Source organism: Falco punctatus (genome assembly GCF_963210335.1).
Source record: "Falco punctatus genome assembly, chromosome: 16".
NCBI classification, from domain to species: Eukaryota; Metazoa; Chordata; class Aves; order Falconiformes; family Falconidae; genus Falco; species Falco punctatus.
Window position 1 is genome coordinate 4,327,389 of NC_137596.1, and position 22,045 is coordinate 4,349,433.

A 22,045-nucleotide genomic window follows, 5' to 3' on the forward strand; every position below is an offset into this window, starting at 1 on the left:
CCAAGCAACAAAAGCATTTAAATTGCTTTTCCTGAACTACACATGGGCCTAGCCAAGGCTTTCCAACATCCACCACCTGCACCTTCTTCGGCAGCTATATCACACACAAGCTTACATACAGATGCAGGATTTCTGTTCAGCAAGGCGTAGGCATTGCAGCATACACAGGAAAGCATTCAGAAAAGCCTTGGAGATGAAACATACTCAGCAGGATTGTGAAATCCAATTATAAACATGCATACGCAAGAAAGGAGGACATGAAAGGGTGTTTGGGATTGTGGGACAAATTGTAAAATAGCCTGTTTAATCATTAAGGAATTCCTTTTTCACCCAAGATTCAAAACTTGTGCTTTTTTGGTATGCCTTTTTGTCTGAAACAGCTTTTTCTAGCAAACATCGCTTTTGCAGGTAAAAAAAAAGCCATAATCATGCAGAAACCTTTCCTTCTTCCATAAGGGAAGAATCACTGATGAGCACAATGGGGCTCATCAGTGCCAGCAACACCAAATAAACACTTGGTGAGCAACATATATGTAATGACCTTAAACACTACCCCTAAATAAATATTCAAATGTTTGCTGGGCAAGGCGGCATACCACTGTGCGAAACACATGGGAGAGGCAGGAGCAAACCTTCAAGCAGACAACTTAAGAGCTGTATTTTGCAGTGACTCACCATGTAAGTCATGCACAAGATTAAAAAGCAATTGTCCAGGAACATCAACATCTTTGCCAGCAAATGCCACCACCTCATAGCTCCCTCAAGAAGAACCCCACCTTCTGTGAATACCTGAGCATTCCTAGAAAATCCTTTATCCAAACAGGAACTCAAATACGCTTGCTCAGTGTATGAAAGAAAGTAATTCAGCTAGAGTACGATAGCGATGTGCTAGCCACAACACATAAAGTACCAAGTCAGTACTTCCCTGTGATGGAGTCAGTTTATGCATGAAGTCCTTGTTCTGCATAAAGCACAGGGGAAGCTGAAGGAGCCCTTACTTGTTAGCTTTCTTCCCGTCTGTCTGTGCTTTCCCATCCACTTCAGACTCACTAAGATCCTCCGTGGGGCTCTGGGGCTCTGACCTGGGGAATGCTGTCTTCAAGGTGTCCACGATGGCATTGACAACGATCTGCAAAAGCCAGCAGTGCCATCAATTACTGAATATATTCTTATTCCATTAAAATATTATGAGGCGTTTTCAGGCCTGTGCTCTATTTTCTGTTAAAAACCCCAGGTTCTTTGAGATGGGCTCTGGCTTTTCCTGGCTTTACGGCTTTCGGAGCAAGCTGAGCCCAGCTACACAGAGAGCATTTGAGTTTTTTGGCTACTACTGCAGCAGCCATCGATGCAGACACCGAAGGCTGAGAGGCATGTCTAGGTGCAGTTAAGTGGTTCGGATAAACCAGTTTCCCATTTGTCTACCTTGTCTATCCTGGAGACAACAAAGGGCTTCTTGACGAACGCGATCCTGGCGTCAGTGTTCAGGGCGAGGAACTCCTGCACCTCCTCACTGTTTGCAATCTCAGGCACCGCACACAATTGCTGCAAGGAAAGATGTAGCGTTAGATCTTCTTCTGAGTCAACTGATCATGTAAAGCACAAGGGGAAGAGATCCGATGTGCTATGTGCTCCACTGTCTGTCAGTACAGGGATGTCCCGAGCACTGCTTTCCAGCTCATAGGGGCACACAAGAAAGTATCTCACCTTCAAGAAAGATTCTAGCAGACTTTTTCTGGCTTCAACTTTATCGCTGTCCATGTTTCCAAATGGAAGATCGGGGAACAGTTTCTTTGGCCCTTTGATATCTACAAAGGAAACAAACCCAGTAGCAAGCTCGAGAAAACTGCAACAGTTGTATTAAAATCTTAATGCTCTCATGCTTGAGACTACCACTACGCACTGCCAGGCGTTAGCCCAAGATGATATGCCCCTCAGACCAGGGTACCTGAACCAGACCTTAAATCCATACAGAACTCATGTTCTGCTGGATTTCGTATCATTTGTACCTTTAGAGTTTAAAGAAGCAAGAACACCAGTTGAGCACAAGGACTCTAGATCATTTAAAGAGCCCCAAAATCCTCAACAAAGCAGTTTTCAGCCAAACCCTCAGATCTGTCAGAACCAAAGGATTATGTAGAAACATGCCACATCCAGTAACACTTTATACATAAGTAGTATTAGAATAAACACTGTTTTCTTTTTAAAAAAAGCTGATGTTCAACAGGTGCTACTCCCTTGTACGCAAACAAGATGCTTGCAGATGTCAGTGTTTCTATTCACTGTTACAATGCAAAACTACAAAAGCAAGTGTTGCAATCTGAAGGGGAACAAGCATGTTTTGAAACACTGGAGCATGCTGCCAAAAGTAATCAATCTCTCCTCTAGCAAGCTCTGCATAGAACAATGGAGGACGTGGGCATCACAAACAACCCAGCATCCAGAGCTGCACTGCAGACCAGAGGAGCACGGACTGGGGTAAGAGGGAGAAGGATTTTCTCAGAAAGCAGATGCAGGCACTGACTTTTCAGGAACTTGCGGAGCTCCGGTTTCTCCTCCAGTCTGGTCTGGAGGTTGAGGAACTCCCGGTAACGGCGGTTCACTGTGTGGTAAGCCATTTGCTGAAGGCTGCCCGCGCTCTCACTCTCCAGGGCTGTCTCATACTGAGGAAGAAGGCAAGAGTCAATAATTCTTACAGACCCCAAAACAATCTTGATGCACTGCAGTCCCTGCTGGACCCACAATCCCAGACCCCACGGAGGTCCCATTCAGCAATGCCTCAGATTGACCCTTCCCTAAAGAACGGCAGCTGCACAGCACGCAAACCTCTCATGATGAAAGAACTAGTGAAAACAGGATACAAAAGACTCAAACAGGCCGGTGCCACCCTTAGCCAAGAGCAGGAACCCCTATCCCGCACCCAAATGGCCACTGTGCCCAATATTCCCCCACTGTCAGACAAAATTTGTTGTCGAGCCACACACAGAACAAGTCTTCATCTCCAAACACCAGCCTGTTCTCCCCGGCCAGGGCAAGGATCTTGGAAAAGGAGTGACCCCCAGGGGAGCCTTTACCTTGACAGTGTACAGGGTGTAGGGGTGGAAGCCAGTCCCACTGTGCTCTCGAGCAGTGATGGTCCCAGTTATCCGCAGGTTCTGGATGACGACTGGCCCATCGGGGCTGCTGAGTGGCTCAAAGCTGAAGGTACTGATGGAAGCCGTTGGGGAGGATGAGAGCAGGGGCAGTGTCTGCCCGGGGTCTGGTGGGCTTCGTGGTGGACCCTCTGCTGCCCCCAGATCTTTCCCCAAGCTGGAGGGCCTCTGTGAGAAGGACTTCTTGGGGGTAGCTGAGCTTTCCTCTTCCTTCTCAACTGCCAGGTCGATTTGGATGTCAGGGCAGGAGCTCAGCGCAAAAGCAGAGGTGGGAAGCAGGCCGGCATCTGAGTTGGTGGCAAGGGCCTCCTCCAAGTTCCCCATGCCATCTTCCAAAGCGGCCGGTCCCTCCAGCATAGTGGAAGTGTCCTGGAGTGGTGCATCAAGGAACTCCCGCGCAGGTGACGATGCCAGCAGGTCCGTGCCCTGGCCCACATCGGGTGCAGGGGACTCCAGCTCCAAACCCTCGCAGGGGAAGAGGGAGCCCAGGGCTCGCGGGTGGAGGAAGGGTTCCTCTGTGTGGCACACACTGCTCACCAGATCCTCTCCCCCCTCACTACTAGGCCCTGCCTCTTGCCTGGGCACCTCTGTAGCCCTTGGGGAGGGGGTCAGCCCAGCAGGGGCAGCGTCTGTCTGCACTGTGAAGGGCAAAAAATCAGGCACTGGGGGTGCAGGGGGTGGCTCCTCACCCCTGGGCTTCTTGGAGAAAGCCCCAATGAGCAGCAGGTTTATCGAGTCAGGATCGGCCATCTTCCTGATGGCTGGCAGCAGCACATTGCAGGCGACCAGCTCCACCACCACAAAGCGCCCTGTCCGCGTCTCCAGGTGGGGCTGGGGCACCAGCGCCTTCAGCAGCATCTCCACAGCAGCCCGGGCATAGCTCACCTCAGCCACTGGGCTGTGGAGTGCAGGATGTGGCCCCGCCAGCCGGCTGTACTCCTGCCACAGGGTCCGGCTGCCCTCTGGATTGCCCCTCAGGGCCTCAAGGGCCTGCAAGTAGCTCTGCAAGTGGTGGCCACAGAGGAGGAGGAGGCGGTGGGCCAGGGCTTGGCGGTCCACTCGCCCCATCCGCTGCCTCAGCTCGGCAGCCAGGCCCATCATGGCCTTCTCCACCTCAGCCTCAAAGGCTGGCTCGCTGCTGACTGTGCGGTACCAGGAGGCGACAAAGTCCCGCACCACTTTGTGGACAGTGCTGGCGATCTCCCTCTCCAGCCGCCCCTTGGCTGCCGGGCACTGGGGCTGGGGCCGCAGGGAGCTCACAAAACGCTCCAGCCGCAGCCGTCGGCCGTGGGGGCTGAGGGCCCGGGGGCCCAGCCAGCCGCCCAGCGCCGCCAGCGCCCCACAGAGCAGCCCCAGTACCCGCAGGTCGAGCAGGAGTCGCAGAGCCAGCAGCCAGCCCAGCACAGCCACCAACACCAGCAGCGCCTGATGGACCCCTGACGGCCTCTGGCCTGGCATGGTGGGGCTGGGCCGGGGGGGCCACACTGCGGCTCTGCGGGCTGTTGGGGCCTGAATGGCCACGCAGCGAGGCTTGCCAAGCTGGGCTTCCCACCGCTCCACCAGCTTCCTTACCAGGCACCAGGGCTCAACCAGCTGGGCTCCTTTACTGGGTACCAGGCTCCGGCTGTCCGGGCTTCTTCACCGTCCACCTGGGCTCACCAGAACCCCATAGGCCGGGCTCTGTTACCGAGTACCGGGGCTCAACCGACCAGGCTCTTTCACCAGGCACCTGGCCCCAACGGACCGGGCATCTCACCACGCACTGGGGCTCGCCAGAGCCCAAGAGACCCGGCTCCGTTACTGGGCACCGGGGCTCAACTGAGCGCGGCCCAGCAGGGCCCAACAGACCGGGCTCCTTCACGGCCACTGGGGCCCACCCGACTCAGCGGGGCCCACCCGACCGCGCTCCTTCACGGCTTCCGGGACCCAACCGACCGACCGGGCTCCTCAGCAGGGCCGCCCTACAGACATCGGGCCACACCGCGGCGCACCCCGCCATGCTCACCGCCCCGGGGCCGGCACCCAGCATCGCCGCGGAGCCTCCCCGGCACCCGCTGCTACTTCCACCTCCACTTCCGGTTCCGGTTCCTTCCCCGCCCCGCCGGGAATCGCGGCCCAGCGGCGGCGCCTCCCCACGGCTTCCCCTAGCGGGCGGGAGGCCTCACACACACCCTTCCGCTTTTTTTTTTTTTTTTTAAATTAAAAAAAAAAATCCCCAAAGTTCGCACAGCCCCGTTTTCGAGGCGGGAAAAAACGTTCCCACCCTCTGTGATTTACTTGGATTCTGTGGAGAAAGCGTGCAGGCCTGCGCTGCGTTTGTTTTGTAAGTGTTAAGAGCAGCAAAAGTTGTATTTCCTTTTATTATGGGGTGGGTTTTTTTGCATGCATTAAGAAGCGTTGAATTTACCATGCATGCATTAAAAAAAAAATAAAAAAAATGCATGTCTGTGCTATTTAAAATAGAAAAGGTGTGAGTGGGCAGCTGCGCTGGATGGGAGGCGCTGAGCACCCCAGGAAGCACCTGGGCTGCATTAGCCTCATCAGGCCCTGCCCGAAAATAAAAAAACAAAGGAAAAAAAAGGGTCATTGGGGCCCAATAGGGTGGGGGATGATTAGCCACAGCCTGCAGCCATTAGTTAATTAATTGGGAGCCAGGTGCGGTGCTGGTGTGCAGGGCTGGAAGGTGCTGAGGCACAGCGCGGCCTGTGCCGGCGGTACCGGAGCAATGCCAACTCTCTGATTGTGATACCAACGCAATAAAATCACGATACCAATGCTCTGATCACGATGCCGGTAGTGACAAGCATCCCTGTTCCCCCGCTGACGGCAGGTTTTGATGGCGGGTGGTGGGGTCCTGGGGTGGGTGCTGAGCAACGGCGCGGTGTGAGGGGCCGGTGGGGAGCTCCTGTTGCCCTGTTGGGCTAAGAAGGGTGGCTAATTGAAATAAATTAATTTATAACAGGTATCAAGCAAGAATCTGAGAGCTTATTATTCATGGTAAGTGCGGGGTGGGGTGATGGGCCTTGCTGGTCTCGGGGGGTGAGGTGCTGCGTGCAATTGACTCGTATTTGGGCTAAATCAACTTTCTTTGATTTTTTTTTTGCCATTCTCAAACACCTGCCTTCGTATGGATCCCGGATTTTCCTGATTACAAACATGGCAGTGGGACAGGGAAGAATTTCTGGGGTCCTTAAATATTTATATCTGTCTTGGGGAAGTGGTGCTTGGCTGCAGGGGCCACCCTTAGGTGATTTGCCAAGGTGCTTTATGGAAGTTCGTCAGGCTGGAAGTTTTAGAGGAGGTGGACGTAAATAATGCAGGAAAAAAATGAACTGGCTGAAGCGTGCCATCTCCTAGAGCTCCTCCCGGGTGGAAATATACCTGCAATTCCCTGTTTTGGCAGTGGTTTCCGATGCGGGAAATAACTTCAGGTCCGATTCCTCTCCTTCAAATTGGATGGAAGGGAGGTGATGGGGGGGCAAGGCACTGTCAGGGCAGGCAGCTGCATCCCAGGGCTGCCATCCCCCCTCTTTCCCCCCCCCCAAAAAGCTGGCACGGCTTGATTAGATGGATGGGAAGGCAGGTCACATCGATCCCATCCTTAATTGTTCCCTGTGGCGAAACTGGGGCTGTCTCCCCCCGTTGCTGTTTGGAGGATGAGTATCTCCTGAGCGCCGCGTTGCGATGCTTCAGCGCCCGGGTCTCCCTAAATATCTCCACAGAAATGGATTTCTTCTCCGAGTAGGAACTTGGAGGTCAAGCGTGGAGGACTTAGATGCTGACTCCCTTCCTTTGAACTTGAAAGAGGGGAGCGGGAAGCTGTTGGGGTGATTTTCATGACTTGAACTCTGGCAAAGCATCTGCAGCGCAGTTGTGGGAGGCTGCTTGTAAGGTCCTTTAGGTGCTGACGCTGAGTACAGATGTTCTGCAAGCTGCTGCAGAGCCTTCCCCTAGCTGTGTCCCTCCTTGCCTGGTTTTAGAGCGGACAGACTCCTTATATTTGATCTCCTAGGTGTTTTTTTGTTTCCTGTCTCCTTGGGAAGCAGGGTTATTAATATGGAGACAGTCTGTACAGTGTCTGGAACAAAAAGACCATGGTGGGACCCTAGTTGCTATAGAAATGTTGTAATTGGAAGGTCTTTTGCCTCCTACGTGAGCCTCTAAGTGAACAAACAAGCGTGTTGTTGCTGTTCTGCGATGCTCCACTGGCTTTGAGCTTGGCTATACTCTTGCTGTTCTGTGATGTTGATTTTGAAGGAGCTCTTGGGCACTGGGAGCTATTTTGCACATAAATATCCTGAAGCTGGAAGTCTTTCTGCTAGGGATGATGGCTGTGATCCACCTGGTTGATTTGGCAGTGCAGTTCTCCGCCTGCCAGGGAGCACAAGGTGATAAAAGAGCTGTTGTCATATCAAGATGCTCAAGAGTTGGCCAGCCCTTCCCAGTGCCACTTCTGGACTGTTACAGGCTGAAGATGTCCCTGGGCATCGCTCGTACCTCCTGGCAGGGTCTGTGCTGCTAGAGGAACCCTGGGTTCAGGTTTGGGCCCCTCGCTGCAAGACAGATATTGAGGTACTGGAGTGTGTCCAGAGATGGGAACGGAACTGGGAAGGCGGCTGGAGCACAGGTCTGATAGGGGGTGGCTGGGGGTGTTTAGCTTGGAGAAAAGGAGGCTCAAGGGGGGACCTTTTTGCTCTCTACAGGTACCTGAAAGGAGGCTGTAGCGAGGGGGTGGTCAGTCTTTTCTCTCAGGTAACAAGCAACAGGACAAGAGGTAACATCCTCAAGTTGCACCAGGGGAGGTTTAGATTGGACATTAGGAAAAAGTTCTTCCCTGAAAAGTTGTCAAGCACTGGGTCAGGCTGCCCAGGGAGGTGGTGGAGTCACCATCCCTGCAGTGATTTAACAACGTGTAGCTGTGGCACTTAGGGACATGGTTTGTGGTGGGCTTGGCAGGGCCGGGTTAATGGTTTTACTTGATGGTCTTAAAGCTCTTTTCCAACCTAAATGACTCTGAGTTTGCTGAGAAAGTCCATCAGGGCAAGAGGAGAAGAGTCTCTTTGTAGCCAGTCCTGACCTGCGGGGGATCTTGAGATGTAATCAAGTTGTCTGGGTTGGAGGTGAATCCTGTGTTGGAGAGCTGGGAAGGGGCAGGAGGAGCAGTGTGCACTTCCCAGGTGTATGAGCCCCCCTTGGAGGGTTTGTGGTGCCCTGTGGTGTGATGAGTGTATCACCATTGCATCCGAGCTTGTCAGCTGGAGCGTGGCTTGGAGAGTTTGCAGACATGAACCACTTGGGTACCACACTTTGTCGTGGCATATATCCCTTAAACCCTCCACCCAGGCTCTGCCCTGCTGGGAGGCGACATCCCAGCTGAATCCTGCACTTGGGTTGATTAACATCCTCCTAGCTCGTAAATCTAAGAAAGTGGATTTGGGGAAGAACTTTCCTGCCTCCAGTAAAACTTGCCTTTAAATTATTTAACAAGCTTCTTAAGCAACTCAGCCATTTTGCATGGAATTTGTCAAGGCTCCATCAGCTATACACCGAGTGATGTGACAGCCATACTTTTATTATGAGCAGTGTATTAATCTTGGAATAGTGCTATTTGTTTTCCTCTCTTGCTTTTATGGTGCTTAAAAGCATGTATCTTCTCCTGAAAATCAATAACTAAAGCTATGAATAATAAAAAACACTGCAGTGAATGGCTCATAGAAATCCTATGGATGTAAGTTGCAGCAGTAATGACTCTGTTTGCTATCCATTAAGTATGTGAACTCAGAAGAATTATGCAGATTATAATAGCTGTATCAACATAAGTATGTTTTGCTGATAGACTTTCCTGATTGGATCCACGGGATATAAGCCTACTAATCCCCTGTGCAGAGGACCTTATTACATTAGAGTGCTCTGCAGATCTGCAGATAGAAAGTTAAGAAACAATTAAAAAAAATATAAATAAAATTGTTGGCCGGTATGTGGGGTTTGTCAAGAGCGCTGGGGTTGTTGCTGTGTTTGGGCTTCTTCTGAAGCAGACGTGTGTTTTGTCCGAGTCTTTGGTGGAAGCCATCTCCAAGCCCCGGTGAAAACGCAGATGTGGATGGTTTATGTACAAGAAGGGAAATTTGTACCGTGCTGAGCCTTAAACGTCACAGCAGCTTCGCACTGCGACCGCTCAGCCTGAGGCTTAAGCAGTGGTTTGGTGCTGGGAGGGGACCTTGATCGGTGCACACGTGGCGTAGCCTTGGTAATCGCTCATCCAAGTGGCCAGCTACCCTCGTGCATGCTGCTGGCGTGTGCAACTGTTAATTGCACGTGGATGTTAGATGCATGCCTATGGACCGTATTTTCACGCCGCTCCTCGTCTGCAGCTTTCTAGTGATTTGTTGGCTGATGCTAATTACGGAGCTGCAACAGGGAAAAAAAAAACCCAACCAACCTGCCATGCTGTAATTAAAATAATCAGCTTGCTACGCACTTGACGCAAGGTTAAACGTCATGCGATTTTGTATGGAAAATTTTGCATGTAAGAGTTGCTTATTAATATCACCTTGCTAATATAAGCTGTCACCTCAGTAGATGACAGTATGCTCCGCAAAGTCTGTGTCATTTTTAATTATTTTTTTTTTCGTACGATGCTTCAGCTTTCTTAAAGTTGGAGAAACTGAGGCTGTGCCACAGGGAAGCGATGCTCTCTGCTCGCGGGGCTTCTCTTTCTAAGCTGTGCTGCTTCCCTGTGTAAAGACTGAAGCCAGCTGAGCCGTTTCCATAGTGTCTGGGATGCACAGCCATGTGTAATGTGCCTAAATCCCCCATCCGCTAAGTCTCCTTGGTCCCATCATTGCTTGTGCTGCCGTGGGCTATGTGGTCCCAAGTTCTTGGCAAACACCTTGGCTCCTCTCTGCCTTTCGCATCGCTGTTTGGGGACGCGCTGGCAGTTGCTGAAATCAGTAGAAAGGAGGTTGCTGCGTATTAGGACTCAGCAGAAAAAGATCCCCCCAGTCAGCAGAGATGCACACAAAATTTGAAATACGCTTTTATTTTTTTTATTTGAGAGATGAAAGCATCTTTCCACCAGAATATCTCCCAGCATCTCTGCTCCATGCTGAGTGATGGCCTGTGAGGTGGAGGAGAGCAGCATCACAGCTCTGCAGAGTGCCAGGTATCGCAGCAGGGACTGGTTTGCTCTGTGAACTGAACGAGTCCGGGGCAGCATTTGCAGCAAAAATTCTTTGGTTACTGGGAGAAATCAGAACTGGAATGGATGGCTACAGCCATCCCTCGGTGTGCGTGAGGCTTGCAGCTGGCAGAAGTAGTAACTGGAGTGAGATTTTTGTCTTGCATCAGTCTCCTGGCCAGCACTTGGATGGAATTTTTTTCCTAAAGTATTCCTCAAAAAGGAACTTCAGGGCTTGATGGTGCCTTAGAATCCATAGGACAAACACTTCTAGCTCGAATCCCATCTGGGATGTGGATGAACTTAATTTTGGCTTCCAGGTTGTTAGGAGAACTCTAATGAAGGGCGCTGCATCGATGTTATAGCATCAGCCATAGGCTTGGCCTCAACTTCCCCATGCAGAGAAACTGGAGGAGCGATGGGATGGTTTGGGTTAGCATGAGGAATTTATTATTCACGCTGGTTATTCTGTGGTTGGGGAACCCATTTTGCTTTATGCCATCCAGACTGGGAAGCCATAGCCTCTTGCAGCAGCCTACCCTCCACCAGCTAGCATCTCATTAGCAAATAAAATTGTTATTTTCGGGATAATGCTGTGAGTTAATGTGATGTGCGCATCATGAAACCCCAAATGTGCCGCATGCAGAATTGGGCGAGTTGCAGTGATGAATGTCATGCAAAACTCGGAGGCACTAATTGAAGGTGGTTTCAACAGAATATTCAATTAATGCTCTCTGCGTCGCAGACAGTCTGGAAAAGGCGCTGTTTTCTCCCGAGGATCTGTGTTACTGTGCAACAAACAGATGAAAATGAACCGTTTTACGGCCTTCTAATTGAAAGTCGATGCACCAGTTTTATTAAAATTTTCATGGTGGGGGGAACTGGATGCCTCCAGGGCCCAGTAATGGGATGAATAAGCTCCCTTTTCTCTGCTGTCTCACATCCAGCCCCAGGCAGAAGCGACTGAAAATAAATGCCGGAGATATCCCTAGTGGGATCCGTGGCCTCGGTATCTCTTCTTGCGAGTGCAGAGCCGTTTTTATCTGTGTCCACTGCACCTTCGGCGCACCCTCGAGAGGAGCGAGGATCTCTGGGAAAAATAGTTCTTATGGAACAAAGTAGGGGCCTCCTGGGGGAGGAAAGTGGAAAATGATTTTTCCCCATCCCTCTTTGTGGGCAGAAGGCTAGGTTTCTTCTGGCTTTGAGTCTTTTTAACCCTCTTTCCTGGGGCCATCGTGCCATGTGCTGGGGAGCTGAAGTTCATGAGTAGGAGGATGGAGCAGAAGGAGCTTCTCTAAGGCAGGTTGTCCCTTAGGGTGTGGAATGACATAGTTAAATGAACTTTTCCCCCTCCCCCCCCCCCCGAGTCTGGCCTCCTGTCAGCCCACAGCAAACCCTGCCTCTCTGCATTTTCCAGCCAGTGTTGGCTGTCTGGGTCGCTGCATCTCTTGCAGCCTGTCTCTGGAGTCATGGCAGCTCTTGAGGGCACGGCTGGAAGCGATTTATTTCATCCCTCCATCATTTTACAACCTATCAATTCCCAAAGGATATTGGTGTGAGGTTACTATATATTAAGCAAAACTCCCAGACCGATGAGGTTGTCACTTCTGGTGCAGTTTCCGTCGTTGGCTGGATGCTAGGAAGCAGCAGAAGAAGGATGCTCTCCGCGCATCTTCCAAAAAGTCTGTGCGTTTGCTGGCTGATGCATGGAAGCTGTTAGCTGAGGCCTTCCATGCCATTGCATGCGGGTACTAATTTATCCTCTCGCATCCAAAGATGATTTAGCTATTTTAAAGCATTATTTATGATGAGTTCCTATACCCATTTTGCTGTGATGATGGTATTGTGATAATGGGAATTTACAGTTCTTCCTGACAAGAGACTGTAAACCAACTGGCTGGATATTTTTTTTTTTTTTTGTATTCCTACAGGCCTAATTTGTAACATAAAACACTTAATAATTGTTATTAATGAACCTGCTGTGGTTGGTCTATAGACCCAGCTGGAAATCACATCTGCTATCAGATTTGCAGCAAACTCTTGTGAGTCGCGGGAGGTGTGAGCAGCCGACGTGGCCAGGAGGAGATGGCTTCAGCTGGCCAAAAATGTGCCTGCGGACCAAGGGGAGCCATGCTCTAGCAGTACATTTTTTGGGAAGAATCATGGAAATCTTAAAATCTGGCTGCTGGGTGAGGTGGGAGCGTCGTAATAAAGGGTTAAAAAAAGAAACCTTAGGGACAGGGTATTTGGGACAATTAAATGAGTATTGCTAAACAATTGCCAGCGAATTTAGTAAACATCCTTAGGGGTTTTCATACCCATTCCTCACTTGTACAGAAAGCAGCCAAGATTTTTACAGCCAGCTAGTGATTTCTGATGGGTTCCAGTTTCAGATATCCAACCTGGGATGGAAAGATAACGGATGCATCTCAGTCCCCCCACCATCACCCCCCACCCCGGGTTGCGTGTGACCTTGCGAAAGGCGTTTAATCTTCCTGTGCCTGGGTTCCTGGCTGAAATAAGGCTGTGTTGTAGTCCTCTGGGTTGCAGCCAAAATGGTGTAAAGATACTGGCAGCGCAAGCTTTATCGGCAATATCTTTTATTAAACCTGGCAAATCTCGCTCCTGGTAGTCAGTCCTGTTTATTTAGATTTCGGGATATTCACTGGCTTGGGATAATGGGCTCGGAACTGGGTGGAGGCATCTTCAGTACCGGTGTAGAAATGGCAAATTAGAATTTTTATTTTTTATATTTTTGGAAGGCGTACAGATGCTTTCAAGAGATGATGTCAGCAATTAGATGACTTCAGAGGGTTTAATCATCCAAGCATCTCCCAGCTAAGCCCTCGCCTCCTGATTCACAGCCCCGTGCCTCGGCCACGGTGGTTGAAATGAGGTAATGCTTTGAAGTATCACGAGCAGATCTTTGCGAGGAGGATATTTTGCATAATTGGTTTCTGACAAGGCCTAAAACACTATTTAGAGCTACATGGCTGAGTGTTAATTTATGCTTGTACTCCTAAGCGTAACTTTGTTACATGAAAGTGTTATTTACGATGCGAGCTCAGATCTATTGTGTGTTGGTGATAGCGCCGTGATAATGGAGATGTATAGCTCGTTGTGGCAAGAAGCTATAAAAGAAATGGGTAGATGTTTCTCTGCAGTTATGGACTTAATTTTTTAATGTGAGATATGGTAGCGATTGTGAGTGATGTGATCTGATAGTCAATAGGAAGCGGGATGGCAGAGGGGTGGTTGTTTGGTTTTGGTGTTGGGGTTTTTTTTGAGAAATAACTTTCTTCTGGAAGATGCTTTTTAGCTCATGCTGAGTCTCATCGCTTCTACCAGCATTTTAAGTGACTGGAAATGAAGAGTGTGGGTATTGACTTGTCGCTTCTCTTTGTTTCTCTTAAATGTAATTCTCACGTTTAATTAAAGCTTAAATAACATAAAAAATTAGTCCTGTATATTTAATATGATAGAGCAGCCTAGAAGTGAAACAAATTGTGTTTTGCTGTAGTTGTTTTGATGATACTTGACTAAATGCTTGATATATTAAATATCAAGTGTTTCCGCTTGGTGGAAAGGGTGACTCCTCAGTCCTCATCCAAGGAAATTTGAAATACATAGGTTTTTCCATGCCCTTCCACCAGGGAAGTTCTGCAGCTGTGAGTTTTGGCGAGGGTGTTTTTGTTTCACTGGGTTCCCAAACTCCTTCAAAACATTACAGGCAGGAACATCTCTTGTTTTTTGCATTAGCTTATTTATGTCTTACTTGACAAAGCACAATGGGAAACGATTGAGGGAAAATAAGTCTGAGGTTAAAGTTGTTTTGAAACAAAGAATGCAAATACCAGATTTTGAGGAGTATCAAAGCAGGATGATTCAAAGTTGTCGGATTTTGTGGGCTGGGTTTTTTCCCCCCTCTTCTGTGAAATGAAATTTCTGCAGAAAAAGACCTGACTCTGCAAAGCGTTTCACTTCCAACAAATCTCATTTCTCTGACGGAAAGCGGTTCCATCCCAGCTTTTTCCAGTCAGACCTGCAACTTACCCTTTCCTGGGCCAGATTTATTCCTTCGCTCAACATGTTTCCTTGTAATCGAGATGGCCCCAAAGCTCTGGGAAAGGAATCAAAACAGCTCCGGGTACTTCAAAGGGTAGAAGTCACTCTGGCACGTCGTGTTAGATGTCCTGCGACAACTAATCCAGCGTGTGATGTGACCCCTTTCCAGGTGTCCCTGCCTCTCTCAAAGACCTTGAAAAGAGCCCTGATAGACTGAACTCAACTTCTGCTTAAATCATCTGCCTATGATACTTTCCCTGTGAAAATGCAGGGGACTGGGGATTATGAAAGGCGCACGAGCCAGATGAAATGAGAAACAAGGGGAAAGCAAGCAACACGCACGAGCAGGCGAGGTGTTAGCAAGATGGAAAGAGTAAAGGCTTTACTGCAAACAGTAAAAGCTGATATCAAGCTATCACGTTGGACATAAAGCTAACAATTTACCAACAGCCCCGTGGCCGTAAATCATGGTTGAGCTCAATCTAAATATAAGGAGCGCTGATGTGTGGACTGCATGGGCAGCTCGGGGTGGGGGAGAAGATGTTTGCATGAGCAAGGAGGTCCATGTGCTGTTAGAGAAGGGCGTATGGATTAAATACATACAAAACTGAGGCTTACCTCGGTTGGGTCCTTAACAGGAAGGTCATCAGCTTCATGGGACAGCCGGGAGAATGCAGTGAAACTGCTGGTTCTTGGCTTCCCCGCAGGCTTTCCTGCATATTCATCATTTCCTGGGAGCTACTCGTGGGAGTAAAGCTTTGTCTGTGCTTCAGGGTGTTGAGGATTAGGAGAATGCCCATAAGAAATGGAAGAAATCTATTGTTTAGTCTTGAAATCTCATCCCTAAGTGATGCAGACGATGCTTGTTAATATTCTCTCTGAAGGCTGTTCACGATGATTCTTCACTTTTCACATCGCATTTAAAAATTTTGCTTTAAACGGCTATCACTTAAAATCTTCTTAGCAATTATGGTTGTTTTAAAAAAAAACAACCAAACTTAAAGAAAATCCCCAAGGTCAAAGCAGTCCCATCTTTATATGGATTGCAATAAATTACTTCAAGTCTATTCATAGCATAGGGAAGACCTTTTTATGTAGAAAGGATCATTATAGAGTTGCCAGGTCGTTAATTACATTAGGTTCTTCTACTAGCTATGTGAGTCATTTCCACGAAGCCGCTAAGATCATGGTGAGAGATAATGCAGTAAAAAGTGCATTAAAATGCTTCAAATGTCCTTTTGCTCATATCTGTACATCAGTCAGAACGACAACTGATTCAAAAAGGGCACTGCCAATTTAAATCAATAAATTTTTACTGGTGTGGCTGTGGGCCGTATAGAAATTTCGAGTCAAGGGAGGGGGCTGGTAGCACACTTGTTGATGCTCAGAAGTATTAAACTTTAATAGACCCTCCAGACCCGTTCTGGCTGGCTGGCATGTTGGTGCAAACCCAGAGTCGCTCCATCGCAGTCAATGGAGGGATGCAGGTGTGAGAGCAGAATCTGGCCCTCTGTGCCTTATTTACCACTCCAGCCACCTGCTTTATCTCCTAAAGCAGCTGCTATCTTTCTAGCTTTAAATGTGACATTCAGCCAGTTATATGCCTGGTCCCCTCATCACTTTAGATGCTTGTTGATTTTTCTTAAATGTCAGAAGAGTTTTTAAACTTCATTTGAATTCGGCTGCCAAGCTTCGGTGGCAGCGCTGTCACCTCCCGCGCGGCTGTCCCACGAGGTCTGTCTGCCGTGCGTGGGAGTCCTCTTGGTGTGCAGTTGTCCATTAAAATGTTGGGGGGGGGGGAAATTAGCCTTGTCCTTTACCTACAGGGAGAGATTTTTGCTGTGATTTACCTCCCTAAACGCTATTTCGTTGCGTAGGCATTGGCATGGGGATGGGGATGGGCTGGTTTCACCACATTTTCCTTCCATCCCATGACGGCCAGAGAGGGGACTGGTAGATAAGTGCTGCTTAGCTTTTTTGAAGGCGCTGGTTCTTAAAATGCTTGCAAAAATAAATATTTTTGCAAGGTAAAACTCATCCCTTTCTATCTTATTTTTCCCCTCCACCTCCACCAGACTAATTCAGCAGTGGGGAACCACCTTCGCCTTCAATTTGAGGCGGCACGGTCTTTCTCCTTCTCTCACCTTGTTAATGGCATCGGGAGGAAGAGGAGGCTTCATCTTCAGATCTTCCTTTCCAGAGGGATCCCTCGTGGTGTCTATGGGGAGAAAGAGTCAAAGGAAAGCTCTTTGAAGCTCTCAGATCTGTCCCTGCCCATACTCTGTTTAGGTGAAGTGTCTCTTGAGAAGCCTGTGCAGTAGTGCAGGCTGTCAGGAGGAGACTCTTCAGTTCTGGTTGGTACGAGAAGGAAACTACAGCTTGGTCAAGCAGATCTGAAAGGCAGCGTTGGACCATGGGGTGAATTTCTGGATTTGGCTCCCATGGTAAGGGTTGTGTAGGGCAACTTCAGGTGAACTCCAGCAGATCTCCTCCAACCTCCAGCCCTGAGCAAGGCGGGTTGTGGCTGGGAAGGCAATCCATCCCAAGCCATGCTCTCCCAAGGTCTCTCAACCCCAGTGGTTTGCCAAACCCTCATTAGGGAGCCTGTGAACCTCTGCATGGAATGGACCATTATAGTCATCAACGTGGCTATCTAGAACCATTGACGCTTAAGATTATTGAGGTCTTCAAAAAATGGAGCTGATCAGTAGCTGCCCTAGGTCAGCATTGCTTTGTAGGCTTAAAGCTTCCTATCAGCTGGAGATCATCTCAAAGCTGGGAAATGGTGGTTTTCCTAAAGCTGTGGAGACAGACATGTGGGTTGTGACTAAGGGGAGGAGGAGGAAGAAGCGCCGTGTATGGCCGCAGCGTAGCGGGCGCTGTTCTTGCGCAGGTTGAGCAGCGTTTGCAGCAGCACCGAAGTGCCTGACCCAAGCTCTGCTCTCCACTCTTGAAAGTGGCAGGGTGGCCGTGGGGCAGGCACAAATGCGCTGTGTCTAATCATGAGCTCAAAGCCTTCGCTATCAAACCTTCAGCTCTTCACAGTCTAATTACAACTTGCCTGGTGCATTGGTTATGATGAGCAATGAAGATATAATCACTGCTGTTATTTGTCCTTCCCGGCTCCAGCTGTTAAAACAATTCCTCCTTCATAGCCCAGCCAATTTCATGGCTCTAATGTGTCCCCACCGCTCCCAGCCCGCTCCCGAATCCCGCACGTGAGAAGCGATGCACCAGAATCTCCATGAAAGCAGCCTATTTCCTGCATGAAGCCCGTGAAATTGGGGAAGATAATATTTTCAGAGCTGCTGGTACCCTGATTGCATGTTTGTTTGAAATGACAGTTTATGTTGTCTCTCTCTTTCATTAGGGAGGTTCAGCGATCGCGATGTTATTAACTAACAACAGCACTCACTGCATATAAACATGATTCCGCAGAGACACTCCAAGGAGCACTTGAAGGCAGAGGGGAGGGAGATGGAGAAGGCAGAGATGTGATGTTTCTTGCCTTTTTTTCTTTTTTTTTCCCCTCCCCTTCCAGAGGAGGGAATGTTTGGAACAGATTTTTAACTACGTTAGAAGCTCAGAAGAGTTTCACTTTGTACTGAATCCCCGGACAGCAAAGGGGAAGCATAGCGCTGACCCTCCAGTGTAAGTCACCTGGCTGTTCCTGCAGCGCTGGGCTCTGCCAGGGCATAGGGACTTCCAGACTGCTGGGAAGCTGCTTTCTGTATAGGCCAGTGTCTTAAAGATGGGTCTGAAACAAAACCTTGCACCTCCAAATGCTGGTTGCTGGCAGGGTGCGGGCTCCATCAGCCGCTCATGCCCAGAGGGTGGGGAGACAAGGACCTTCTGTTCCCCTAGCAGATCCCCTCCAGCCTGAATCATCCTACAAGGGGGGCTGAGCTGCACCTAGTGAGATGCAGCGTGCCTTGCTGCAGCTGGATCTACCTTCCAGTGTTCGTAGCATCTCCTGAAGCAGGTCCTTCCTCCACCTAATACCCTTGGCAGCCTCAGCTCTGCACCAGGCAAATGCTGTCACTTAATTAACAGACCATGACTCCATCCCAGGCAGCCTCATCACAAGCCCTGTGAAATCCCCTGTGACAGGGCTGCTTCGCGTGGCGCCTGCGAGGAAAGCTGGGGCTGCAGGCTTGTCTCCTCTTGATGCAATTTAGAGATGGAAATCAGTGTGGACTAGTGAAACCGTTGTTTGGGGGTGGGGGGAGGGAAGGAGGAGGGACCTTTTGGATTTTATAACTTCAGGACATTATTGGATGCTGAGTTGCTGGAGTTTTCATGGACATAGGCTTCTGCAGCTGAAATACCAGCCAAATCCAGAAGCTGTAGCTCTCCAGGAGTGCCTCAAAAGCTCCCTGCCCCAGAAGTCTTGCTGTGCAACCTAGGGGCAATTGGGCTGCAAGAACAGCATCTTCGCCAGGGTCTGCTGGCCCCACGGGCTCCGTGCTAAAAAATAACAGTGTCTGGGCATGGAGGCTGATAGCGAGGGTGAAACTAAGGGCTTCAGCTATGGCGATTGCCCTGGAAATACCAGAGGGAGGCAGCCCCAGCTGTGGTGGCGGAGTGGTAGGAGCTGTGGCTGTTGCATCCCATGCTGGGGCTGCTGAGAAAACAGAGGAGGTGGTTGTACCGTCGGGACTGAGGCTAGTGGGAGGGTTTTGCCCTTGTATCTCTCGTGTCTGTGTGATGGAGGAATAAGATGAATTGGTTTGGCGTGTGCATCAGCACCCAACCTGCATCGTGGATGTGCTGCTGATTTCCCATGCTGCTGGTGCTGCCTCTTATTAAACATAAATAGCTGTGAAATGGACTGTGGGGTGGGCGGGGGGGCATCTATCCTGAGCTATGGAGCTTGCTTTAAATGGAGCCAGCAAAGTTGCTCATAGCCAAGACTGCCCATTATAAGATCCTGTTTGCAGCGAGTTAACTCTCTGCCAAGCGATAATTGTTCAGGCTAAAAATTTCCATGCTGTAAGTCTGCCTCAGGCTATATGAAATTGGGGGAGAGGGGATGAATAGGTTTTTTTGTCTGTTTTTTTTTTTAAAAAAAAGTAACTCGACAACGAAGCTGAAGAGATCCAGTCTCTCCATGAGATGGAGGCAGAGACTTGGAGTTTGGCAGGGGGATGCGGAAGGCTGTGCAGAGGCTGAGATTCAGCGGTGGGTAAGAGCAGGGAGAGGAGCGATGGGTCTAGTGAGAGATACCTGTCTATTTTCATTACTACCGACTCGTAAACAGGAGACTCTGCTGTGGCTCTAATAGCTGCTGCCTTGTCCATCCCCATATGGGCTGGTTGGTTAATGTGGTTCTCCTGGCTAGATAAAGAAAACGTTCAGGAGAGATTGTTGAAGGAGCTTGATTAAAGGTATAGCAATTTAGGAAATAACAGAAGGCTTCTCATTCAGCCTTAATTTGGCCATTTGCATGGGTTTGTTCACGGTGATTGTTTTGAAGGATGTAATTGGGTGTTATTTTCTCTATGGGAGCACTTTGTCTATTCTGAGGAAGTGCTAGCTACAGCAAACATCCCTCCCTGGGTTCTGGTTTGTCTCTGTCCTGCTTGCAGGAGTAACCATTGACAACACAGAGACAGGAGAGGCTGGAGATGTCCTTGGATCTTGTTTTCCAGCAGCCTGTGCGTTAGGGACCTTCTGAGGTAGATGTGTGAGATTCTGCTCCGGCTCCAAAACCCTTTTCTCCCTGAATTTGATCTCTTACTGACCTTGCCCACACTCTTCTGCCTTTCACAGCGTCCTCTTGCAACAAGTTTGACGAGCTAATTGTGTGCATGCACACAAAGAGAAAACCATCTTCGGTTTTGCACTTGCAGCCTGCAAAAACCAGTGTCTGAACTTGGAAGCTGCTCATCGCCCGTGGTGCCAGTGAAGAAAACCAGCGGGCTGCATCCTTCCCCCTCTCCCCTGGCAGGGCTGCTGGGCTGTGGTGGTACCCGAGGCCCCCTCCCCAAAGGCGAGGTGGTGGGCTGGCACTGCTGTGGTGGAGCTGGGCGGTGTGAATGCCTCCCTGTGTGTGCCAGCTGATTAGAAAGCAGAAGAATGGCAAGAGAAAATGAAAATGGGAAGGAGCTTGACAGCCCATGGAGAGGTATTTCAGCTGCAACACAAAACATTTGGTGGTAATTATAGAATAACCTTCATTTAAATGCAAATAAGCCTGTAATTAAGATAAGAGCTCTGTCATTTGCCAGTATTCCTCCTTCCTTCCCTTGCCAGCTATGGGTTTTGAGATGTTCCCCATCTCCCTGTGGCACAGCCTGTTTGTCTGAGGGGGCTCCTATGGCGAGGGACAGGGACATGAGCAATAAAGGGAACATCTTCTGCTGCATGTTGAGCCCACCCCAGCCAAGCAGAGGAGTCTGAGATGGGACTGCATGTCCTACTTGGACCCTGTGGTTGACAGCTTCATCTAAAACCCTCGCTCCAAACTCTTCTCAACTCTCCAAGGCCTGAAAACTGGATTTGGGCTGTGCTTGGATATTGCTGACATGCAGTTTTTCTCCACAAGCCATGCTGGAGCCTGCACTGGGGTTGTGATGCTCGGCAGAGGCTGCAGGAGCAGAGCTCCTCTGCTATGTCCTGCTGCATCTGGGAAGAGCTTGGGGGATGAGCTTGGAGCCTGGTTCATGTCAAGGCCAGGGTGGTCCACAGTTCCCATTGCAAAGGTGTGAGGTGCAAGCAGCGTGGTGGAGAGTACTTCCAGCCTTGCTTGTAGCTAGGACTTTCAGAAGACTGGTCTTTGCTGGGAGAAAAGGGTGTTATCCTTGGCCTTAGCCATTAAGAATTGGGTAAAGACAAGTTGGTAGGTTGAGTAGGGGTGAGCTACACATGTACATCCACACAGGCCTGGTGGACGGGGTGCAATAACGTAATAACGTTTAGGCATTCCCTCCTAGAAGCATCAGTGTCACGGCACTGAAAAAACACAGATGATGACTTGAATGCTTGGAAATATCAGAGTATGGGGAGGCAGCACCCTGCCATGGCTTGCTGGGAGCGCTTGCGTGAGCAGACACTGGGCTTCCACCGGCTCTTCTTGCTGGGGAGGGAAACCAGAGGACTGAAAACAGCCATTGCTGGAAAGGTTAGCCAGCAACCTTTGCTTAAACTGTCTCAATCTGTATGAAATGTTATCTCTCTGCCTGACTAAAGATATGTGAGCCCAGGGAGCAGAGATGCTCCCAGATTGTATTTATCTAGCCCTTTGAAAGGGCGTTTGAGGAATTAACTCGGCAGCTTAGGAGAACTTTAATGTCTCGATAAGTGGCTGGTGCTGCGTTTCCACCTGCCACAGAGTGACACCTGCGATGGAGCATCTTTGGAGCAGACGTAGCCTGGTTAAGGGGAGGCAAACTCCTTGTCCCAGTTGTACAAAAGCTGCCAAGCTCCTCAGTACCGTCGGTGCCCCTTCCTTCCCGGGCTCTTCCCCTCCCATCCCACTGCGAGCAGGCAACGCTGTCTGGATCCATCCTTTGGAGCTGGGAGCGGGCGATGCTCTGGCTGAACCAGCTTCCCCAAGCCCATCTGCATTGCAGATTCCCATGAAAATGATGCCTGGTATATTCATGTATTCCCTTTTTCTTCTCCTTCTCTGGAGTTTTCTGCAGGTGTTAAG

At 49.6% G+C, this 22,045-nt stretch overlaps 2 protein-coding genes across 12 annotated transcripts in view; one reads left to right on the forward strand and one right to left on the reverse strand.

Moving 5' to 3' along the window:
- The window catches only part of SNX19 (sorting nexin 19), a 132,035-nt gene extending 126,817 nt beyond the window's left edge, over positions 1 to 5,218 (reverse strand). For 7 of the 10 annotated variants that reach the window (XR_013924044.1, XR_013924047.1, XM_080366677.1 and 4 more), the window contains exons 1-5: positions 3,072 to 5,217; positions 2,522 to 2,660; positions 1,705 to 1,805; positions 1,423 to 1,542; positions 999 to 1,129 (exon numbers count right to left, since the gene is read on the reverse strand). Coding sequence is in view for 6 of the 10 variants with exons in the window: in XM_080366677.1 (XP_080222803.1) it covers positions 999 to 1,129; positions 1,423 to 1,542; positions 1,705 to 1,805; positions 2,522 to 2,660; positions 3,072 to 4,607 (2,027 nt within the window). In the remaining 4 variants the exon portion in view is untranslated. Of the gene's footprint in view, positions 1 to 998; positions 1,130 to 1,422; positions 1,543 to 1,704; positions 1,806 to 2,521; positions 2,661 to 3,071 lie in introns of all 10 variants that reach the window. The other 3 variants (XR_013924045.1, XR_013924046.1, XM_080366681.1) reach the window with 3 other exon arrangements.
- Positions 5,219 to 5,375: 157 nt separating this feature from the next.
- LOC308054234 (protein CEPU-1) overlaps positions 5,376 to 22,045 on the forward strand; it is a 457,457-nt gene continuing 440,787 nt past the window's right edge. Inside the window, exons 1-2 of one of the 2 annotated variants that reach the window (XM_080366694.1) lie at positions 5,376 to 5,472; positions 6,112 to 6,146. The gene's annotated coding sequence lies outside the window, so the exon portion shown is untranslated. The remainder of the gene's footprint in view (positions 5,473 to 6,111; positions 6,147 to 22,045) is intronic. The other variant, XM_080366695.1, reaches the window with a different exon arrangement.